A 20545-nucleotide genomic window follows, 5' to 3' on the forward strand; every position below is an offset into this window, starting at 1 on the left:
CATTTGGATTGTATACAGAAGCTACACCTGCTCCAGAGCCACTTTTAGTTTCTAGACAGAATCAAGGTATAGGGTAAGCTTCTCAGGAAAAACACACACTGTCCTAGTGACCTGCAGAACTAAAGCTGTAGTTTCAACCAAGAAAAATAATGAGTAACAAGCTAATGCTACTTATTCCACCGATGTCCATCTTTAGCACCATATAAACCTTTTGGTGAAAGATTCCAGATATCAGTTTTGCTAAAGCTTGGTGGTGTTTTATGTTAGCAGTCCAAGTGATCAAGATTCAATTTACCATAGATTCATAGACAATAAAGAAATTATTATTCAAAAGAGATGCTAACTCTAGTTTAGCCAAAGAATTAAATTTCTTTATTTCTTTGGCTAAAGTAGGGTTAATTTCTCACATGTTCTGAACAATAAAGGTTTTTCTGCACTGTGCTTCCATTTTGGTACTTGTGATGTTAAGCCCTTCAAATGGTGCTATAGCTAATCAGCCTTAGAAGAGTAGAAATTTTATAATCAATATTATAGTTTTTCATAAATGTACAAGTCACCAGAAGCACTAATCTAGATATGAATAGCATCATGTCTGCAAGGCCACAGTGTGAGTCACAGGATCAGGCCAGTGGTAAAAAAAAGTTCTAAAAATAAAAGCAGATACTATTATATAGTGATATAATAATATAATTTGTCAGACACAAATTAATCCTGCCCACCAAGTTGCACTGGTCAGGCCTCCCAGTAGTAGCATTTCCTGTTTGGGTACCTCAAGAAAGATGTGGATTTATTGGAGAAAAGCCAGAGGAAAGCTTTCAGAATGCTCAGAAATGTAGAAATGAGCACCTGGGAGGGAAAATCTGAAAACATGAGTCTGGTGAAAGCATAAGAGAATTATAACACTTCACAAGTGTACAAAAACTAGCTGCAGAGAGGAAAGGGACCAGTTCTTGCATTCACTGAGGGTGGATAGCATCTGCAATGAGAGAGATTCTTCTCAGATACAGAAAAAATCATTTCAAGACATTACCAGAGAAGTGCTGGAATGGATCCGCTAGGGAAGTCGTGAGCTTTTAAAAAGAGCTTATAAAATCATCTGCCAAGAGTGATGGAGGTAGAACTGATCTTTCTCCTCCGCAGTTCCCCCCAGCCTTACTTTCTGTGACAATTGTGCTGATCCAGTTCACTCACAGCTCTCAGCTTTTTCAGAAGACCATGCTGGTTTCAAGGACTGGCAACCACAGGGAAAGCCTGGAAACCAGCCAAGGGAAATCCTACACTCATCAAGCTTCCATTATAGGCAGGCTTCTGTTAGCCCAAATATGTCATTATGACTACTCCTTAAGCACCTGCAGTTGCAAAACACAAATAATTATTTTATAATAATAAAGCTTTGTGAATGCTGATGGTATCTTTGTGGAAGCAGAGACGTCAAAGTGGGAAAGGAACCATGAGATGTTTATAATTGGTTTCATTACAGCGACATGAACAGTCTGGCAACATACAGACAACTGCTGTGCCAGGAAAGTACCAATATACTCATGTGAAGGAGAAATTGGAAAAGCACCATGGCAAAACGAAGTGTTTGAACCAATGTCACGCAAGAGGCCAGCGGCCTGAGCCCAGTGTGCACTGCACAGACAGACTGGCGGCTCAGCCCCACCACTGGAATGAAGGATTCCTGTGAGAACCAAATAAGCCTGCTTCCTAAATGTGGTCAGCGTGGAACTTCCTCTGGGGTGAGGCCAGCAGCCGGCGGGCAGGCGGTGCCGCAGGACGCTGTGGTACCGCACCGCACCGCCGGGCCTGCCCGGCCGCTCCTGGCGCATCCCTCAGGGCACATCCGCGGGAAGCGATCCCACGGGCATCCGGCAGCAGCGAAAGGCTGCAGCGGATCTGCGGACCTCACGTGCTCCAGAACCAGAATCACTGTACCAGCTTCAGCAGTGCTGAAAATGCACCTAGAATTGCACCTAAAACTGCCCTAGAAGCGACCTCTGCCGTGTGCCACGACCGCGCCGGCTCCTGTCCTCTCCCATCCCAGCTAATGGCCCGCGTTACTCCCAGTGCTTACGGACATCGCCCTGCGATCGCACCCGGCCAACGCGGCTCAGCTGCGGAGCCTGCAGCGCGCATGGCGCGGGGCAGGGCAGGGCAGGGCTGCGGGGACACGGACCCCGGCACGGGGCAGGGCACGGGCAGGGCCACGGGTAGCGCTGTGGGCACACGGACCCCGGCACGGGGCAGGGCACGCGTAGCGCTGTGGGCACGGATAGCGCTGTGGGCACTCGGACCCTGGCGCGGGGCAGGGCACGCGTAACGCTGTGGGCACATGGAACCCGACACCGCTACCGTCCGTCCTCGGCTGCGGCCCAGCAGCGGCAGCCCGCCCTCACCTGCCCGAGGCGGGGCTCCCGCGATGGGCTGGGCCGGCCGGAGCCTCTGGCCCCGGGCTCCGCCGCCGGCTCATGCGCAGCCGCCGGGGATGGCGATGGAGATGGCGCCGCGAGTGCTGCCGCTGCCCAGGCAGCAGTCCTTCAGCCCGCCCATCGTCCTCAACCCCTTCATACACCCGGGCTCCCTCAGCACCGGCGACAAGCTGCGGGTAAGGCTGGGGGCGGGTGGGGAGGCCGCCGGGGCCGGGCCGCGCTGCCCGGGCTGGGATGCGCTTGGCAGCGCGGCGGGCACGGCACCCCCGGGCACGGCTCAGCCCGGGCGCGGCTCCGAACCAGCGCTCCGTGCCGTGGCCGGGCCTCCGCGGGGCTGTCAGCGCTGAGGGCTGGGGGCACCGGCCGCTTTCGAGCCCCCTTGCCAGGGCAGAGCGCGGTGTGAGCGGTCGAGGTTTGAAAGTGCCGCCGGCAGCCGGGGCTGCGGGGCCTGGCCTGCCCTGCACCGCCCGTGCCCAGCGCCGCCCGTGCCCAGCACCGCGCCCGCCGCGGAGCGGAGCAGCCCCGGCTCTGGTCACATCCACAGCTCCCGGCTTGGCTGGGAACGGGCTGCTAGTGACAACATTTCCTTCCCTGTACGGCACAGTTTGCTTCCTGATCTAACCTAGACATACGCGGGGAAGTTATGTAAACGGTCAAAGATGCAATGGGTGATCAGCATAAAAAAGTCACTGTTTTTGAAATTAAGTTCTTCAGCCTTTCAGAGTCCTCAAGCTGCTTACTCAATGCATACACAGATGCTTACTGACTTCAAACTTAAAACTTTAAACACAAGATTCAAAACAAGCTTTTGGAAATATTTGTGCAATCATTGCTGATAACACATCATGCCTAGAGAAAACAGCGGTCCTGTTTCAATAATTAAGTACTACTCATCAGTCAGTCATGCCAGATGCCTCAGCTTTAGAGTTGAGATGTCAATTTCTCTCTGATATGAAAAGCTAAAACAGAAGAGAACTTTTTCAGTCATGCTGTTTCAGATGCTTAACTGACATTAGGCTGATCTTAAGCCTGGGATGGGGGCAGTGAATCTCTTGGCTCCATATTGCAGGGTGTACAGCAAGAAACAGTACCCCATATTCCACTGTGTCACTGACTGGTGTCACTGGGTGAATGGAATCAGGCCTCTGAGCTGAGTGCTATCCCAATATGACTTGTGTACAAGCACACACTAGACTTACAGGATACTCGTACAACTAAAAAAGCTTTGATTCTTGAAAACATTCTTTAAAAATCAGCTGATGAACCAAACATGAATATATGATTGAGGACAAGACATCATTGTGTAGGTGAAATTACAGCATTTTCTGCTAATGTTTATAAATATCTGAAGCTGACATACAACTAAATATTTTGTGTTTCATATAGATCTTTGTCAAGTCATAAACAATGTTTGCCCTGAAGATAGCTGGGTAGAGGAAATGTGAGAAAGCTGGAAAACAGTTTCAAATCCTTTTATCCCCTATGTTTTACTAGCAGCCTGGAACACATTTCAAGTGCATCTGGATCAGTAGCTTTAGGCATGAACCCTGAAGAAACCAGTTTCTTAATGAGGTTCCATAAATTGACAGCTTTCTGTGCTGCCTGTCTTTTCTGTAGGGTGCACAGACTACTTTCAAAAGCTTGCATTTTTAAGTTACTCCATAAAGCAACTGGAAGGAAAAGCACCCATCTGGGTTAGGGCCTGGCACTGGCAAGCTGAGGAGCAAAACAGTCACAGAATTGTAAAGCAGAAAAACACACAAGAGAACCTTTTTTGTATTGTGTTTTGCTCCCTTCTGTTCTTTTCCCCCTTGGTCATAAGGACTGGAATACTTCCTACTGGTTGCTTTGTCCTGTGAGCCTCTGCTCCTCTCTTGCTTAGCACTGCCAGTCAGACCTGCTGGGAATCAAGGCCTTAGCAGACACTGTTACTATAAACTTCAGAAAAGGGAAGTCTCCCTTCCTGTTCACATCAAGTGCAATGTTTCTCCATTCTTGCATGTTAAAGATAGTCTTGTTATGCCTCCCAATTCTGTACTATTCCTTTAACATACACCAATACAGATACACAATTTCAAAACCCTCTTTCTTTGGGAGTCCGCAGCAGGATTTCCATGTGCTGGTGACCTTGCATGGGCTGTGTCCCTGATGAATGGAGCTTGAAATGAGACAGGGTAGCTGTTTGTGTTTCATGCAGTTTCAAATATAAAAACAGCCACACTGAAAAGTGAGTGAGAAGATTTTACAATTTCTTGCCCGTCCTTTTTAAAAGTTTACAAGCCACCCTTTATTTGTCATTCTTTAGAATGTGCAAAGCAAGGATCAGTTTGGCTGTGCTAAACATCTTCATGTGCCAAATGATTTTAAACCAGTTGTCAAATACTTCTGTTTTCCATCCACTGACTGAAGTGCTTCAATTCCTCGTTGAGATTTTTACTGGGTTTTAGTTCTTTTGCTCCTGATTGCTCCCTTGCTGTCCTAACTTCCGAACTGCAAATCTAAAGCAGAAATTCTAGTTAAGTCATTACTGGATTCCAGTCTATTCAGAAGAGATGCTCAGTGGACTTCTGCAGTGGTGAACTACGTAATACCACAACCAGCATGCGAAAAGCAGTAATTTTGGAAGCAAGCAGCTGGGTTGCTTGGCAGAGCTGTGACATCCTCTGGATGCTCATGGAGCACTGTCTTGCCCTGTGTGTGCTGCTGGGGACAGTCCATCTGATCACAGCTTCAGATGTCAGAGTATTGCAGTGGGAGCTGGGCTTCACTCTGGCCCCCAGCCTGCTCTGCTGCTGTTTCTGAGATAACTTGACAGCAGCTACAGTTGAACAAAAATTTTATATGGAATTCTGTGGCTTTCTGATAGACCTGCTTTTCCACTTGTAAGGTTCCTACCATCAGTGGAGGTATAATCCCATGTATTGATCAAAGATCAATCAGCTGTGGGAGCAGGACCTGGACTGCCAGCACTGCTGCAGTGACAGGATGTGCAGTTATTGCAGACACAGTAAACAGAAAGTACATGGGTGATTCAGTATGTGGGAAAAGGTTCTTTGGATGACTCAGATTACTTCTATCTTGGTGATTACTGCACAGAAGCTGCAGTGGCTCTGATCCTACTGAGTAGTAACTACACTTTGTATTTTTCTCTGTATGTTTTTATCCTATGCTTTCCCTTTTCTAGTCTAGCTTGACCTTCCTCTTTTCTGTCCTTTTCTTACCCTGCTCTGCAGCTGATGGAGCAGAAACCAACTCTGCCTCATTACACAGTGACCTAGAAAGCCAATAGCTTGCATCAGCAAATCAGTACCACCTGTGCATCTGCCTAAACTAGACTAATGAATTTATTAAAGTTTTGAAGAAGGGATTGTTTTGCTTTTGCTATTGCATCCTTTATCTTTCGTTTTAGGTCAGTACATATGTATTCTTTTTTTCATTAAGAAAAACATTATTTTAAGTCAAACCACACTGACTTATGCTCATGCTGCCCATTTTGGATAACTGAATGCAGCTGAAATGTTGAACTGGACTATAGATCATAGTAAAAGAGGATGCATATAGAGAAAAAAAACCCAAATCTAATTTTGGGAGACAAGCAAGGAGTCTTTGCTGGTTTATCTTCCTAGCTGACTTTTTCAGATTTGCCACAACTGGCACCAGAGTGAGTGGGAGCAATAGATCTCTAGGGTCAAACCTGTCATGCTCATTTCTGTGATCCAGAGCAGTCCTTTGCCTGTTGTCCATAAAGTTATGGTTAAAATCCCATAGCTACCTAGTTACACAGAAATGTTAAATAAAAAAAAGGTGTAATCAGACCTAAATGTTCAGATCTCTCCTGGAAACACACTGTGTGGCAGTGCTTGCAGAACATAAACATCAACACAGTGTACCTGCTTATCGTGCTCATCTTAATTTACTCTGTGTATCCCCTGTCATGTTTGGACTGTTGCCACTGTGCCTGTGGTAACACAGAAGTGAGTCTGAAGGCCCCAAATTCATCTTAATCCTCATCAGTGTCAGAGGGTTTAGAGCCAGATGGCAAAGCCTCTCCTGAACAGTGACAAGGGGAGGGTAAGAGGACGTTACATGAAAATGGAAGGGATTTGGTGAGAGGAAAATTAGAAACAACTGACTATCAAAAATTTGGATAAAGTACACACTAAGGTGCTTATTTTCAAATATACCACACTTGTTCCTTTTTAAAGAAAAGAGGTAAATTAAAATCCACTGTGATGTTAATAATCACAGCTCTAGGAGGTTACAAACTATTTTGTAAAGCTGTCTCACAAAAAGCCTTGCTTTTTCTGTACAGTAAGAGGCCATTGTTAGAGCTGACTAGAAAGGTTGATTTTGAGAGAGGAACACTGTTGTTCCACTGTAGATTTTCTTAAAAAGCAGTAAAGCATGAAACATAGTAAGCTCACAAGAATAAGTTAAACTCTCTTAACTCTCCTTCAGTAACTTAGCCCATGCACTTGAACTAGTGGAGCTGTCAGTGTGTGACACACTCTCAGATAAGTTTTGGGGGACTGGAAGAAACAGCCCAAATAAATTTTTAAAAATCACTATTACAGTTTTTTTGGGTGTGTTTTGTTTTGTGCATAGGTTTGCACACAAACTGGTCCTCATCAGTGAGTGGCAGCAGAGCTGGGTTAGTGCCAAAGGGAGTTGAACCCCTCACTGGTTTCCCAGCAGTGCTGGGCTCTGAGCTGCTCACACAGCTCACCTGCCTCCCAGCCCCACCTTGCTCAATCTGCACAATTGCACCATAAAACCAACCTTCAGGATACAGTTTCTAACCTAATGTGCTGGGGTAAAACAATTAAGAATTTCTTCCTGCCCTGTACCAAAGCTGCCTGTGGTACAACGTGGTGCCAACACACCTGTTTCCCGGAGCTATGCATGAAAACAAGCAAGCTAAATATTCCTGTGGGAGGGCTGGACATGATGTTTGAGGATTATTTGGAGTCAGGGTATGTAAAACCTTGGTTTTGTTAAAGTCCCAGCTGGGGGAAATGACATTGTGTTGTGTGTGCACAGCTCCCTGAAGCAGCAGTGAGGACAACTTGCAGCAATATTGTGACTCAACACAGGATTTGTCATTTGAAAGGGCAAGACTACAATTAGTCATCTTAAGGATCCCTCTTGACTTCTAGATAGGCAGCTAGTGATAGAAAAGCCTGGAGTGGAGATATGTGTCAACTGGGCAAACTCATCTGAGCTGGTTTGTGCTGCAGACCAGGACCAAATATAAACTGGAGCCAGCAAACTTAGTTTACCTTCTGTGTCTAGCTACATCCAAGCCAAAAACATAAATACTCAGATACTCCAGTTCTTCCTGAAATGGGAACTCAGAAGAGAAAATGAAACCATTAATTATTTCCCATAAGAGCACTGGAATAATTAAAGCTTTCCTTAAATCACAAAGCAATAGTGGTAGTACTTTAAAATCATTGTAAAGTAACTATACAGATAGCAGAGTCCTTTCTGTTGATACCATTTCTTAAGATTTTTCATCTCTTTTTTTCCAGACTGTTCTCCAGGGGGTTATTTTGCTTCCCCTCCGTCTCGTTTTCATCACATTCCTTTTACTGCTAGCTTGGCTGTCTGCATCAATTGCAACTTTCTGTCAGCCTGGAAGAGGAGTTCTACCACTGCAAGGATGGAGAAGGTGAAAAACTGACCAATATTTGTGAAAACTACGCTTTTTTTTTCCTAATAACACAAAGCCGGGGTCAAAAGCTATTTTTTCCTTTCACTCCTCCTTTTGATTAAAGAGGATTCCTCAGTTTTACCCATTTACATGAAGCAAATTTTTAATAAGTGTATTTTACAAGAATAGTGGACCTTTTTAAATAGGTATATTTTCAGTTGTCTTGAGGCTAAAAAAATGTATAAAACATTTTTAGACTATCTGTAAGCCAGGACTTATTTCAGTAATAATCCTTACAGGAATATTTGAAAAAATAAATTCATTAAGCAAGTATTTTGTAAGGTGTCATAGGCTGAGCTCCTGTGTAGCTTTTGTCCTTTCTGCTAAGCTATGATTCTATGACAAAATTAGCTTTGACAGCTCCTCAGCTGCATTGCCCTTGAAGTGGTATTTCACAGCTGCTTCTGTGGGTTCTGGGTTTTAGTCCCTCACTTCTGACCTCAAAGTACTGAAGTTCCCTTCTAGCCACGATGCACTGCAGCTGCAGGAGGAGGAGGAGACACAGGAGGTGAATTCTAGACCAGAAGTTTAGGGGGAGTCCCATGAAAGGAATGTGTCCTCTCCAGTGGGAACAAGTTCCAGTAAAGAAACATTGTTATTTAATCTTATTTAAAACTGACAGTAAAAAAACGTATCAGTTACATCACTTCTTTTGGAAAGGACACTAAATCTGCTAATTACCCCACTCAAAATAGTTTTATGGTACAATGCCACGAAATATGCCATGAGAAATAGTGTACCTGGGAAGAGGCTGTACCCTGCCTTATCTTCCATCAGGAAAGGTGATGTCCCCTTCCCCACTTCCCTTTAGCCCTGCATTCTGGTGATGTCCCCTTCCCCACTTCCCTTTAGCCCTGCATTCTGGTGATGTCCCCTTCCCCACTTCCCTTCAGCCCTGCATTCTGCGGGTGAGTAGCATTGCTGCCCTGTGTGGGGCCCCATTGCTGGTTAGAACTGGGAAATCCATTAGGGGCTTTTCTTTTGAAGTACAAAATACAAGCTGACTGTAAGCTGGATGCAATTTTTGTGTTTCTGTTTCCAAGGAGGATGGTCCAGATCACCCTGTCCGGGGTGACTCGCGTGGCGTACTTCGTGATGGGGTTCCAGGTTAAAGTCAAAGGCAAGGTGGCGAGTCTGTCAGAAGCACCAATCTTTGTTGTAGCTCCTCATTCAAGCTTTTTTGATGGCATCGTTTGTGCCCTGACTGGAATGCCATCAATAGTGTCTAGAGCAGAGAATTTGTCAACTCCAGTATTTGGCTGTAAGTATTTATGAAAAAAAACTGAAAGTTACAAGTTAACAACTCGACATGGGGTCAAAAATTTTATCTCCTAAAGTGATTTAAGGGCAGACTTTTAAGCTCTGTCTTGCAAAGACACTGACAAATTGTTTTCCAGCAAAATTCCTATGACACATTATCTTTTTGAATGGGTAAGAATGCCTAGAAATTATTCTGTTTCTTTTCAGGTGTGAAATATGATGTCATTTTGAACTTCTTTTATACTGAAAGCATGTTTAGCAGCTGCTCAGACTGGAAACTTTCTCTTTCATTCTCCCAGTAGTAGCTCAAAAAATCTGTTTCACTTCTGTCTTTTAACAGTGTAGCCCACAAATCTGAGTGAAGGTTATTTCAAAACAGACCCAAACTACAGTAGTCTGGAAAATACCATATTGATAAGATTAAACTTGCAGGCAATGTTATGGATTTTTTTAATGGAAGCAAGACCAGGAAGGAATAAAAGAGGAGTTACTCAAAAAGGAAATGCAGGGAATGGAAAAGATCAGATGAGTCATGCTTCTATTATTTTCTCCTCCTTCTGGCACAAAAAGAATCCCCATTTGCATTATTGCTAGAATCAGCTGTAGACTTTCTGCTGGCTATACAGTAACCCAAAACTAAACACAGCAGGCAATATAGCAAAGTGTTTTTGTAGAAAAGAAATGGACAGAGAATATATTGATTTTAGCTTAAAAGCAGAGGATTGGGACAGAGAAGATAATTCTTCGCCAGGTTTCTCATCACAAAGGTCCACATATTCTGATGTAGACTTCTGATTAAATGAGGATTTTTTTTTCCTGTAATTTACATCAAAGCTATGCATGCTTTGTAACAGAAAAGGGAAGGCTAAAACTACATTTTGGGTGTAGTGTGCCTAAGTTAGGCCTGAGCGTGGCCCATGAGCAGACCCAGTCAGGTTACTCTTTGGAATTGTGTGGAAATGCTTAGTGAAAAATAACAGCAATATTATTAGAATGTGTTTGGGTAAATTTTGAATGCTTATATCTACTGTAAAGCTCCTCAGCTGGGTATGTCTTCTGTGTCTTATTTCCCATTTTGCAGAAAGAGAATAACAATGCTCTTATCAATTTAGTCTGGAAGTTGTTTGTGTGGAGTCTGTCTCCTAGCATATAAATAACATGTTTTTGCTATAAGGAAGCCTTCAACCCATGTGTTTTCTAAGCACTAGTATAAAGCATTTTTTAAATCTGTTTCACAGCCATTTTGAAATCCCTCCAGCCTGTAGTAGTTTCTCGTCAGGACCATAATTCACGGAAGAACACGGTGGCTGAGATAACCAGGCGGGCACAGTCGAGAGGCCTGTGGCCACAGGTAATAAACACACCACTAACTTCCCTTCTGTCCTGTGTTCTTGTTCCCTGTTCACTGTGCATCACAATGGCACAAATGACCAGCTGGATAGGATTCTTAAAGTGTACAGAAATGGAGTCAGCCCTCGGGTATATGACAGGGTTTAGAAGGGTGTCCAGAATATGATATGGTGTCCAGAAGGAGTTTTGTTGTGACAAATGGATCAGATAAATCCAACAGTACCAATTGCTGTTGCAAATGCAAATGCTCTTGCCTTTCTCTTTTCCCTTTTCAAGTCTTAACATGCTGCCTTCAGTGTGAATTGCATTGGTATGGATCAGTATTCTGAAGCTGGACCACAGAGCTGTGCTCACACCAGGTAGAGGATGAGCAGTTGATGAGATGGATAACCCAGACTGTCCAAGATTAGTACAAACAGTACTTTAGCCCAAAACTTCAGAGTAATGTGTAAGAGTAACTACGTGAAAGTTTCTCACATAGAGTATAGACAAGGTGGAAGAATTTTCCTTCACTTTTGTTCCACTGAGTAACTTTTGAGTAAAATTAAGAGGAAGTGAAGATAATAGACTTCAGTAGGAAGTATCTGTGACAGCTAGACCTGCTGTTTACTGCTCTACTTCTGAACAGTCTCTAGAAACAGAGACCATTTAAGTAGGGGAGACCAACACTTGCCTTTTTTTTTTTGTAATGGCATTATTTACACATTTCATACATTTTTACTTCATAAGTACCTTTCTAAACGCTTTTTTAACATTTAAGGTACTTTGACTCATAAATGTATTTTTCTAGTACAATTGCTCTAAATAATTTTAGAGCCTCCATTATTTTTGAAATTTTTCAGTTAAACACGCACATGACAATTTTTTTAATACTGGGCTTACAGTCTACCCTGCTGCTTATGATTTGCTAAACTGTTTTAGGTGAATGCCTTGGTAGACTTGATCTCTGCTGGAAGCAGCATGGGGAGGAAAGGGAAATGGGCTCCTGCATCAGTGCTGCACTTGGGATGAAACCTAGATATGTATTGTGGCATAAATAGATTATGAGTCAAGTAATCTGGGAATCTCCAAGACTAAGTCAGCAGTACAACTGAGGGTGTCACTGGGTGATTCCTAGTCCTGTGCCCTGGCCACACTTTCTGATTACAGGATGTGTCATGGAGGACTGGCTGGAACTTGCTGTGTGCAGCAGCCTCTGTCATACCCTTGAACAGTGTGTGTCCCTGGGTGTGACGTGCTGAGGCCTCTCTCACGGCTGGCCTTGATCTGTTCATTCAGACTGAAGTGGGAGCACACCTGATCTGGACCATTTTGTGCTGGGGTGTTTTTAGAATGCTGCTTATGATCCTGTAGTTTTATGTGAAATACAAAGCTTGTGTTCCAGAGGGGGCCAGATTCAGTGTGCCACACTGCAGTTCCCAGTGCACTTCATGTACTGTCTCAGACACCGATCCTGAAACCTTCTGGGTGCTGGTGTGTCTGAGTCACTGGGGTTCAGAGCTGCTGTGGTGTGTAGTGCTGTCAGAGCTCTGCCTCACAGCAAATGCCTTCTCTGCCTTTTGCTCTGCTGCTCAAGCTGTGTTCTCATCACAGCTGGCATCTCACTGATAGCATCTTCACTGTGAATGCCCAAGCACCTCATGTACTTCCTTTCAGCCCAAACTCCTCTATTTATACACCCAGCAACTCAATAAGAAACTGCTGTCTTAAGAGGGACAATTTATTATTACCAACACTAAAAGGACAAGTGAAACACTTAAAGCATTTTGTACCATGTTTTTGAACTGATAAAGGCCTTTCCCCAGAACTCCTTTCTTGGAGAGCATTGGTTTCCAAGTCAAGATGGACCAGGTTAATAATACTGTGAGCATCCTTCGTTAGTATGTTTGTTTCCTTTGGAAACAGTAGTGATATTCTTGTAATACAGTGCAACAGAGCTTGCATAAGGTCAGCCTGTGCCTAACAGATGCTAAGGTATAATCCTTTTATGAAATATGTGTGTGTGTGTATATTTTTCTTTCTCTTTAAATCCAAGATGCTGATTTTCCCAGAAGGCACCTGCACAAACCGATCCTGCCTGATCACATTTAAACAAGGTGAGAGATTTTATCCCGTTGTTGTTGAAAAAAAAACATGTGATACTAATTTGATAGTTGTAGTAAGGACTGAACTTGTGAAGATATATCATCAACAACAGCACTGTTGTAATCCCTTACATTATTAAAGTTTCAGAGGTACTAAACCCACTCTTTTATACTAGCCAGCTTACTTCTCTAGTTTGTGCTGTTGTGCAGGATTCAAAATGTCTGTGACATATATGAGTAGTTAGTTGGGGGATTTTTCTGGGTACAGTTTTCATCTAATATATTTACTGAGAAACTCAACTGTGATTGTTATGAGATGAATGTATGAATTTAGATGTTGTTCTTTTATCTCATCTAACAGGTGGGCTATCTTACATTCCTGTAAATTTTGCCATGCAAGACTTAACAGCCAAGTTACAAAATGTCATTGCATAGCACTTAGCAAGCCTGGACAACAAATTGTTTTTAACAGAGAAACATTTTTCATTGCACCACTGATCATTAGATTGTTGTGCTGCCCTTCAGTTAAGAAAGGAGAACAACATGACTTTGACTGTTTTACAGTGTCTTGGGTAGAAGTGTTAAAAACCATTACTCCCTGGGCAGATCCATATCACTTGTGATGATCAGACCACAGAGTGATTCAGGAAATGCTCAGAAGCCTTGTGAGCATCTCATCCTTTGAAATTATTGCCCATCAGTGGGGAAATAATGCACAGAAAATTAGTTTGAACAGCCCAGGGATCTTAGGCAGCTTTCTCCTTGAGATAGAGCCAAACCCTTTTCTGTCCCGACATCTTGCTGGTTGTGCTGCTGATTTAAAAACAAATAAAAAACTAAAAACCCAAGCTACAATACACATAAAACCCAAATCAAACAGCAAACAAAAAACTGAAGTAGAACACTTCTCATTTTCCTTGTGTTTTAAAAAATGTCTTCTTCCAGGTACTGTTGTCTGAAATAAATCTCTTAAAGCTCCTAATTGCTGTATTAAGCTTAGTTTAACAATTAATTCTGATTTGTGGCTGCAGGTGCCTTTATTCCACGAGTCCCTGTCCAACCAGTGTTACTCCGATATCCCAACAGGCTGGTGAGCAGAAACTCCTCTGTTACTAACTAATAATACAGAAGGCAAAAGTCTGACTTAAGTGGTACCCACAATAAATACTTTGCATTGTCACTGAAGAGTATATTGTGCTGAGCTTCAGCATTGCTAAAGCTAAGCTAAGCAGCCAGGCTTCCCAAGTGTCACCATGGTGTAGTTGCTATTCTGACTGTGAAAAATTACTGCAGGGCTTCTTAGCTAAAGGGGGGGGACAGGAAAGTGTTGTGGCGGAAGTTGGGAACTTCCTGCAGTGCCACAGAGCCTGTCCTTTGAAGTCTAAAATGGACAAACTTCCCTATAAGTCATCATTTTCTGGTTAACCTCAAGATAGCCCTACTGCAAAAGGACTTGTGATGTTTCTGAACAGAAGCAAAGCTGAGCCATGCAGTACATCCAACACCCCTCCTCAGGAGTGCAGCTTTGCAGATGTTCTTTTCAGGCAGCATTCCTTGTGCAGCTCCACTTCACTCTGCCTGTAAAGCTGGGACCTTTTCAACATTTTTTAAATTACCTGGTCATCCAACAAATCCAGGAAAGACCAAACTTTCACTTCCTAATGTTTTGTTAGGATTGAAAATATGGTTGTTATTGTTATTTGCAAAGACTCCTTTGTGTAATCCTTTTACAAATAAATGTCAAATATGAATCACCCAAGGGGATTGGTATCGCATTTCCCTGATAAGATTTAAGGATCTGCCAGTACACACTGTAAAAATAATGTATAAGAGGTAATAAACACAGAGAGAAGAGAAAAAAAATAAAAATAAAATATCAAAGAAAAAGAATGATAAATTATGCAGAAATGTCGTAACTAAATGAGACATGTTTATGAGAATGCCTCTCTAAAGGGACTGGTAAGGCCCACTGACAAAGTCTTACCCATTTTTCTTTCCCTGCTTCTGTTGTTTAGATCAGAGTGAATGATTTACAATATCTAACTAACTATAAATGTTATTCCCAATTGTTTATAAAAGTCTGCCATGCTTATTTCCAAATTTTTAAGGCAAGGAATCCTATTTCCCTTAACACCTTTATTTATTTTCACTATAGGCCTATAAAAACATCGTCCACTTTTACTAAAATTGTGCCTGTTTTAAATTGTAACTTGCTTGCATGCTAACTTTCATCTGGTTTTGTCATACATTTCTGTGTTTTATTTTTTCCTTAGGATACTGTGACCTGGACATGGCAGGGCTATTCATTGTAAGTTTCTTAATCCTGCTGAAAATTGCATACAGAAAGTTTTCCCCTGTTGCTAAACAGTCTGCCAAACAGATTTCACTAAGCCAAGACACATGTTCTTCTAGATCTGTTTTTATTAGGGGGAAATATCAGTAATGCTGTCATGCAGTAGATTTCATATCTGAATGGCTAAGAAACGTTTAGCAAAGGAAAGTATTATTTCCAGTTCCACCACTCTTTTTTTTTTTAGTTTTCTCCTGTTTTGCAAATTAATTAGAACAAAGGGAAGAAAAGTATTAAAGAACCTTCACAACTGCACTGCAAATATGTCTAGAAAATACTTTTCACTTTACAAACATTCATTAAAATGTGCATTTTCAGACTCCATATACCACATTTTCATATGCAATATGTAGTGTATCTAGGTACAGTAGTCCTGATTTACTAACATTTGTAAGACAGTTAATTGTGAAACACATCTGGACTAGTGGAGCAGATCATAAGCACCTTTTAAGCTATCTTTATAAATATATATATACATATGTATATATATACACACACACACACACTTTTTTATATATGTATAATCCTGACATCTGCACACTTAAACAATGGACACGATGGACATGAAAATTTCTATTTCAGTTTCCCAAGATTTTTTCCTGTTTCTACCATTGCTGATATCAGCTTACTGAGACTAATGAACATTGCAATTTCAGTACATACTATGGATTTCCTCCATGGAGGGTTTTTGCTGAAAGATTAAACTAGAGCTGTGTCTTCAGTTATGCTAGATGGAGTAGGAGCAGGCAAAGAAAGAACTAAATCAGAGATATTCCCATGGGAGGGAGGAGGCTGCCCATTCACAAAGAGTAGAGAAATGCTCTGAGCCTGGTGGCTGGATGGTGAAGGCTCAGATCAAACTCTGTGAGCAGGTGAAAGGAACTGCTTAGCAAAATCATGAGGAGAGAAGGGATGGATGGAGAAGAATGCATAGATTCTTAGCAAAACTAACTGGAACCAGAAGAAGAATATTCCCTGCACAAACTTGTAGATCACAACATGCAAAAGTGCCTCACTCTTTGTAAAACTTCCTGGATATTGTGGCCAGGACGGGACAGTACCGGTCTCCTCAGAAACCTCCTGACACAGTTCCTGCTTTCACTAACTGCTTATCTCTTACTTCTGTGCCTTGGAGGAATACCTGATGTTATGTGTTTGAAAATCAAGCATTAAGAGTGGACTTGTGCAGAAGATAGACAGGATCCCATAGGTTCTCTTGCCTTTTCCCTTTTCTTTTCTATTTTGCCCAAAACAAGAACAGAGAAACACTGCTTGAAAGTTTTCTATTAAAACATACCTGCTGTAAAGATCAAGTGTGCATTTCTGCTTAAAATTCACAGTGAAAAGAGCAAGTCAGAAGTAGAAGTGACTATGCTTATTCTCTTTAGCACTTTCTCCCTCCCCCAAGTTTATCTGTTGATCCTAAAATTTCCAACGTTTTAAAAAAGCACTGATGGTCCTGACCCTAGTGGCACTTCATTAACACTTCTGTGTAAATGTTACTGTAATTTGAAAAGTGAGTAGCAAACACTAACAAATCTAGTTCTGCATAATGAAGTTACTGGTCCTATTTTGCAGCTGAGAGAGTAAAAGATAACGTAAAGCTTCTTCTCAGAATCAAAGCTCTTAAAGTTTAAAATCCAGTGTCCATGGAGGACTTCCTTAAAGAGAGGGAGATGTTTTAGTGGCCAAAGAGCTGTGCAGAATTGTTAATGTGCTTGAGAGCAGACAATAAGTTGCCTGCCCTGTGAGCAAGCAGCAGCTGTATACAGAAGCCCTATTAGAAAAAATGTGAAAAGTAACTTTTTGGGAAACTTCACTGCAAGGTACTTAAAAACCTTGCCTAATACTAACTTTGGTTTTTTGTGCTTTAAAATGTTTAATCTACTGACATGCAAATTCTTTTGTTTGAAATAAGTAAAATTTCTTTTTCTTCCTCTTTGCCTGCAGTAAAGAGCTGTGCTTAATGACAATGTGTCAGATCTTCACAAGAATAGAAATTGAGGTAAGAATTGGAAATATTTTTGTATTAAGATTTAGCAACCAGGGAATTTCTGCTTTAATATAATTGCAGTCTTCACATTATTAGTTATTTTTAGTGAACAATAAACAAATGTCTCAGAAAGAAGAGCAAGTATCACAGTAAGGAATAGATTTGTTGTCCATATGTATGTATCATACTGATGAGTTTCTAAGACAGCTGCAGAAATTACTTTATTTTTAGAGCATTATAAAATCACTGTTAATTATCACCACATGAATTCTACAGATATTAAAACTAAGAATTAACATACATTCTTTCAAACGTAACAGCTTCTTTTTCCCACCTCCCCATTTCTCTGATCCCTTTTAAGTAACCTTCTCTTCCTCACCATTTCCCCAGACTGGACTCTCATAGATTTCTACAACTAAGAGTTCATTCAAGTACTTGTGCTGAGCCTCATGTAAGGAACCAGTTCCCTTGATCATTAAATCCACTGCACAGCACAGGGACAGGTGAATGACAACTGAAACAACATCCACACTTCTTTATGTGAGCACCCACACTCTAACTGCTCCCTGCCAAGGAGGCAGCTTTCAGAACACATTCCTTACCAGACCACAAAGGATTGTCAGTGTGGCCTAAGCTGGTTTGGGAACCTGAGGAAGGGGAGAAAATGACACATTTTGCTGTTTATTTGCAAAACACAGAATTTAGCAAGAGTCCAAAGCTTTATAGATACAAGCAGTGTTATTACTGCTAACAATTGGCAATCTAGTCTGTGTTGTGGAGCAATGAAATTCATTTTAAGGGAGCATATTGTTACTGTATAGTGCATGAATTAGACACATATTTGTAGAGGGTGTAATCAAGAGATAATTCACCTAATAACTTTGTTCAGTGTGATTTATATACATGGGAGCAAGGAACAATTAATGCAGCCCTTCCGAGAGAAGGAAGAGCATCATTTTCCCTACTTCAGAACAGAACTCAAACTTGTTTTTAAAAAAATAAATTTCATGTTCCGAGAGATGAAACTGAAACATGAAAAAATTTGCAGCTTTCACAGCAGCACGTGTCCCCAAAATTAAACTAATTTCTTAGTGTCAGTGCAAAAGCCTTTCAGTTTCTGCAAAGAGGAGGGACACATTTTCCTGTGGAAGGAGGGACTTCAGCTACTCATTTTAGAAATGGACATTTTTGTTGCTGTCCCATCCTGTGTGTAAATAGCCTTCCCACTCCCACCAGTCTTGGAGTGCCTCTACTTGATGTGCAGGAGCAGTGATGGGCTCCAGGGCTGTGTGTCCATGTCCAGTCCTGCTCTAACACACTGGAATATTGCACAAGGAACTGAGCCTGGCAGGGAGTTTTAGGGCTGCAAAAAATACAGCAATTGGCAAATTCTGTAAGAATTTGAAGAATTCAGAGAAGAGAGACTAGGTCTCAGGCAGATCAGAAAAATATTTTTGCTGCTGAAAGAGGTGTGAAGAATTTTCTTACAGGACTGAATTTGGCTGGGAAGATGCACTTGCCACTCTCCAGCAGATAAGCAGCTGAGCTGTGAGATCATGCAGCCACTGCAGGAGGTCAAGAAACCAAATTCTTGATTCTCAACTGGCAAACAGGTTTTATGAATAATTGTAGGGGGGTTTTTTGGAGGGGATGAAGGTGGTGTTTAAGCTGCCAGGAATTTACCTCAGCCTCAAGTGAAGTCATGACCACTGTCAAAGCCGTGGCCGTGTTTGCGTAGATAAACCCAGAGTTATGACTTCATCCCACCTAGGGGTGTCAGAGATTCCTGCGTGCTCTGTGCCTGTGCTTTCTCAGTTTAAGATTTATGTGACTTCTCAAGGGGAGTTGTAATAACCAGGGACCGATTCCAGGCTTTGAACAAAGCTGGCAACTGCTTACAAAAGGAATGAAATCTCAAATATTCCCATCAACAGCTGGACCTCTCCTTTCCTTACAGGGGAGACAACTTTTAATTATAAAATGAAAATTTTATGGTTATTTGACAGAAAACCAATTCCATAAACTCACTGGTTTTAATCATAAAGAGAAAGCATTCCTTAAAAAAAAAAACTTTGAATATCTCTTCAAGACAAACTCTTTATATGGGACAGTTAGCACTGCAATAATGCATCACCAGCACCTGCAGTATAACTAAAGCAACACACTGGTACATAATTAATAACTTTCTTCCAATGAACCATGAGCAACACTTTATTTTGGAATCTTTGTATTCTAGGAATTAAGGGCAGGGTGCAGAGCAGCAGAACTCAGATAAGTGATAACCATAGCTGGGAAAAGGCACAGTAAACAGCTGTGAGCAAACACTGTAGGCTGAAGTAGGAAGAGCTCCCACACACACAGCACTTTGCAAACAGGTGCTGGTTCATGCCACAATAGATAATAGTTCATCTAGAGGCTATTTTGGTGAAAAGGTACTTCCAAGTTCTTACATAATAATACTGAATCCTCAGTAGTAAACTTGTTTCCATTTAGATAGCTGGGGTGTTTCCTAGGTGTGGTCAGAGAGGGCTTGTTTTTACTTTCTGCTTGGAGTTCCAGTTAGTGTGCTACTTACAAGTCAGAACTATGATTCTTTAATGTTTTTGTCAAGGGGGAAAAATGTACAGAAAACTTATCAGTCACATGCTGACAGATACAAGGTATGAGATGGGACTGCAGTTTGTATTTAAAAACATTAAAACTCTCACACACGCTAGTCTAATATATATCACTTAAAAAGGATCTCTGAAAAGAAGTGTTCAGTATTTCAAGCTCACATTCTTACCAGTACAGCATTTAATCTTCTCAGTATGTATTTATTATACTTTCCTTCTTTGGAGAGTTGATTGTATATCTTAAGCTTCTACCAATCCTTGAGAGTTTTGCAGTAAATTTCATTTGTGTGGGGAGGGCAGAAGAGCCTGAGCAGTTTCTGAGGCGGCTGAGACCTCTAGTGCCCAGTCCTTTCATTGCATGGCTGATGTTTTTCTGTTCTCCTGCACTCAAAACAAAAGTAAGAAATTGCTCATGTTCCTAATGAAGTGTTAACTACTGAATTGATTGGATAACTCATCCCTTTCAGTTTCTGCCTGTTCATGTTCCTACTGAAGAAGAAAAGAGTGATCCAATTGTTTTTGCCAACAGAGTCCGACAAACCATGGCAAAGTAAGTAACTGATCATCAGTAAAACCTCTGAGAACTGTTCTTTTATATCCAGCAATTCTATATACAGCCTAATCATAATGTACAATTTAATCAAGTTTTGGGTATCATCCATAGGAATTGCTGTAGATTTTCACTAAGAGGTGTCAAAATCCTATGCTAAATTAGCCCAATTGTTTTTACATGGAACACAAAAAAGATATA

At 41.8% G+C, this 20545-nt stretch overlaps 1 protein-coding gene across 1 annotated transcript in view; it reads left to right on the forward strand.

Annotated features, from left to right (window-relative positions):
- The first annotated feature begins 2464 nt into the window (after positions 1 to 2464).
- Positions 2465 to 20545, forward strand: part of LPCAT2 (lysophosphatidylcholine acyltransferase 2) — a 29824-nt gene continuing 11743 nt past the window's right edge. Inside the window, exons 1-9 of the mRNA XM_058034298.1 lie at positions 2465 to 2605; positions 7961 to 8100; positions 9186 to 9403; positions 10641 to 10753; positions 12788 to 12848; positions 13868 to 13926; positions 15110 to 15144; positions 17137 to 17191; positions 20262 to 20344. Coding sequence (XP_057890281.1) covers positions 2486 to 2605; positions 7961 to 8100; positions 9186 to 9403; positions 10641 to 10753; positions 12788 to 12848; positions 13868 to 13926; positions 15110 to 15144; positions 17137 to 17191; positions 20262 to 20344 — 884 coding nt within the window. The 5' untranslated portion in view covers positions 2465 to 2485. The remainder of the gene's footprint in view (positions 2606 to 7960; positions 8101 to 9185; positions 9404 to 10640; positions 10754 to 12787; positions 12849 to 13867; positions 13927 to 15109; positions 15145 to 17136; positions 17192 to 20261; positions 20345 to 20545) is intronic.

This window comes from Melospiza georgiana, chromosome 14, assembly GCF_028018845.1.
Source record: "Melospiza georgiana isolate bMelGeo1 chromosome 14, bMelGeo1.pri, whole genome shotgun sequence".
Classification (NCBI taxonomy): domain Eukaryota; kingdom Metazoa; phylum Chordata; class Aves; order Passeriformes; family Passerellidae; genus Melospiza; species Melospiza georgiana.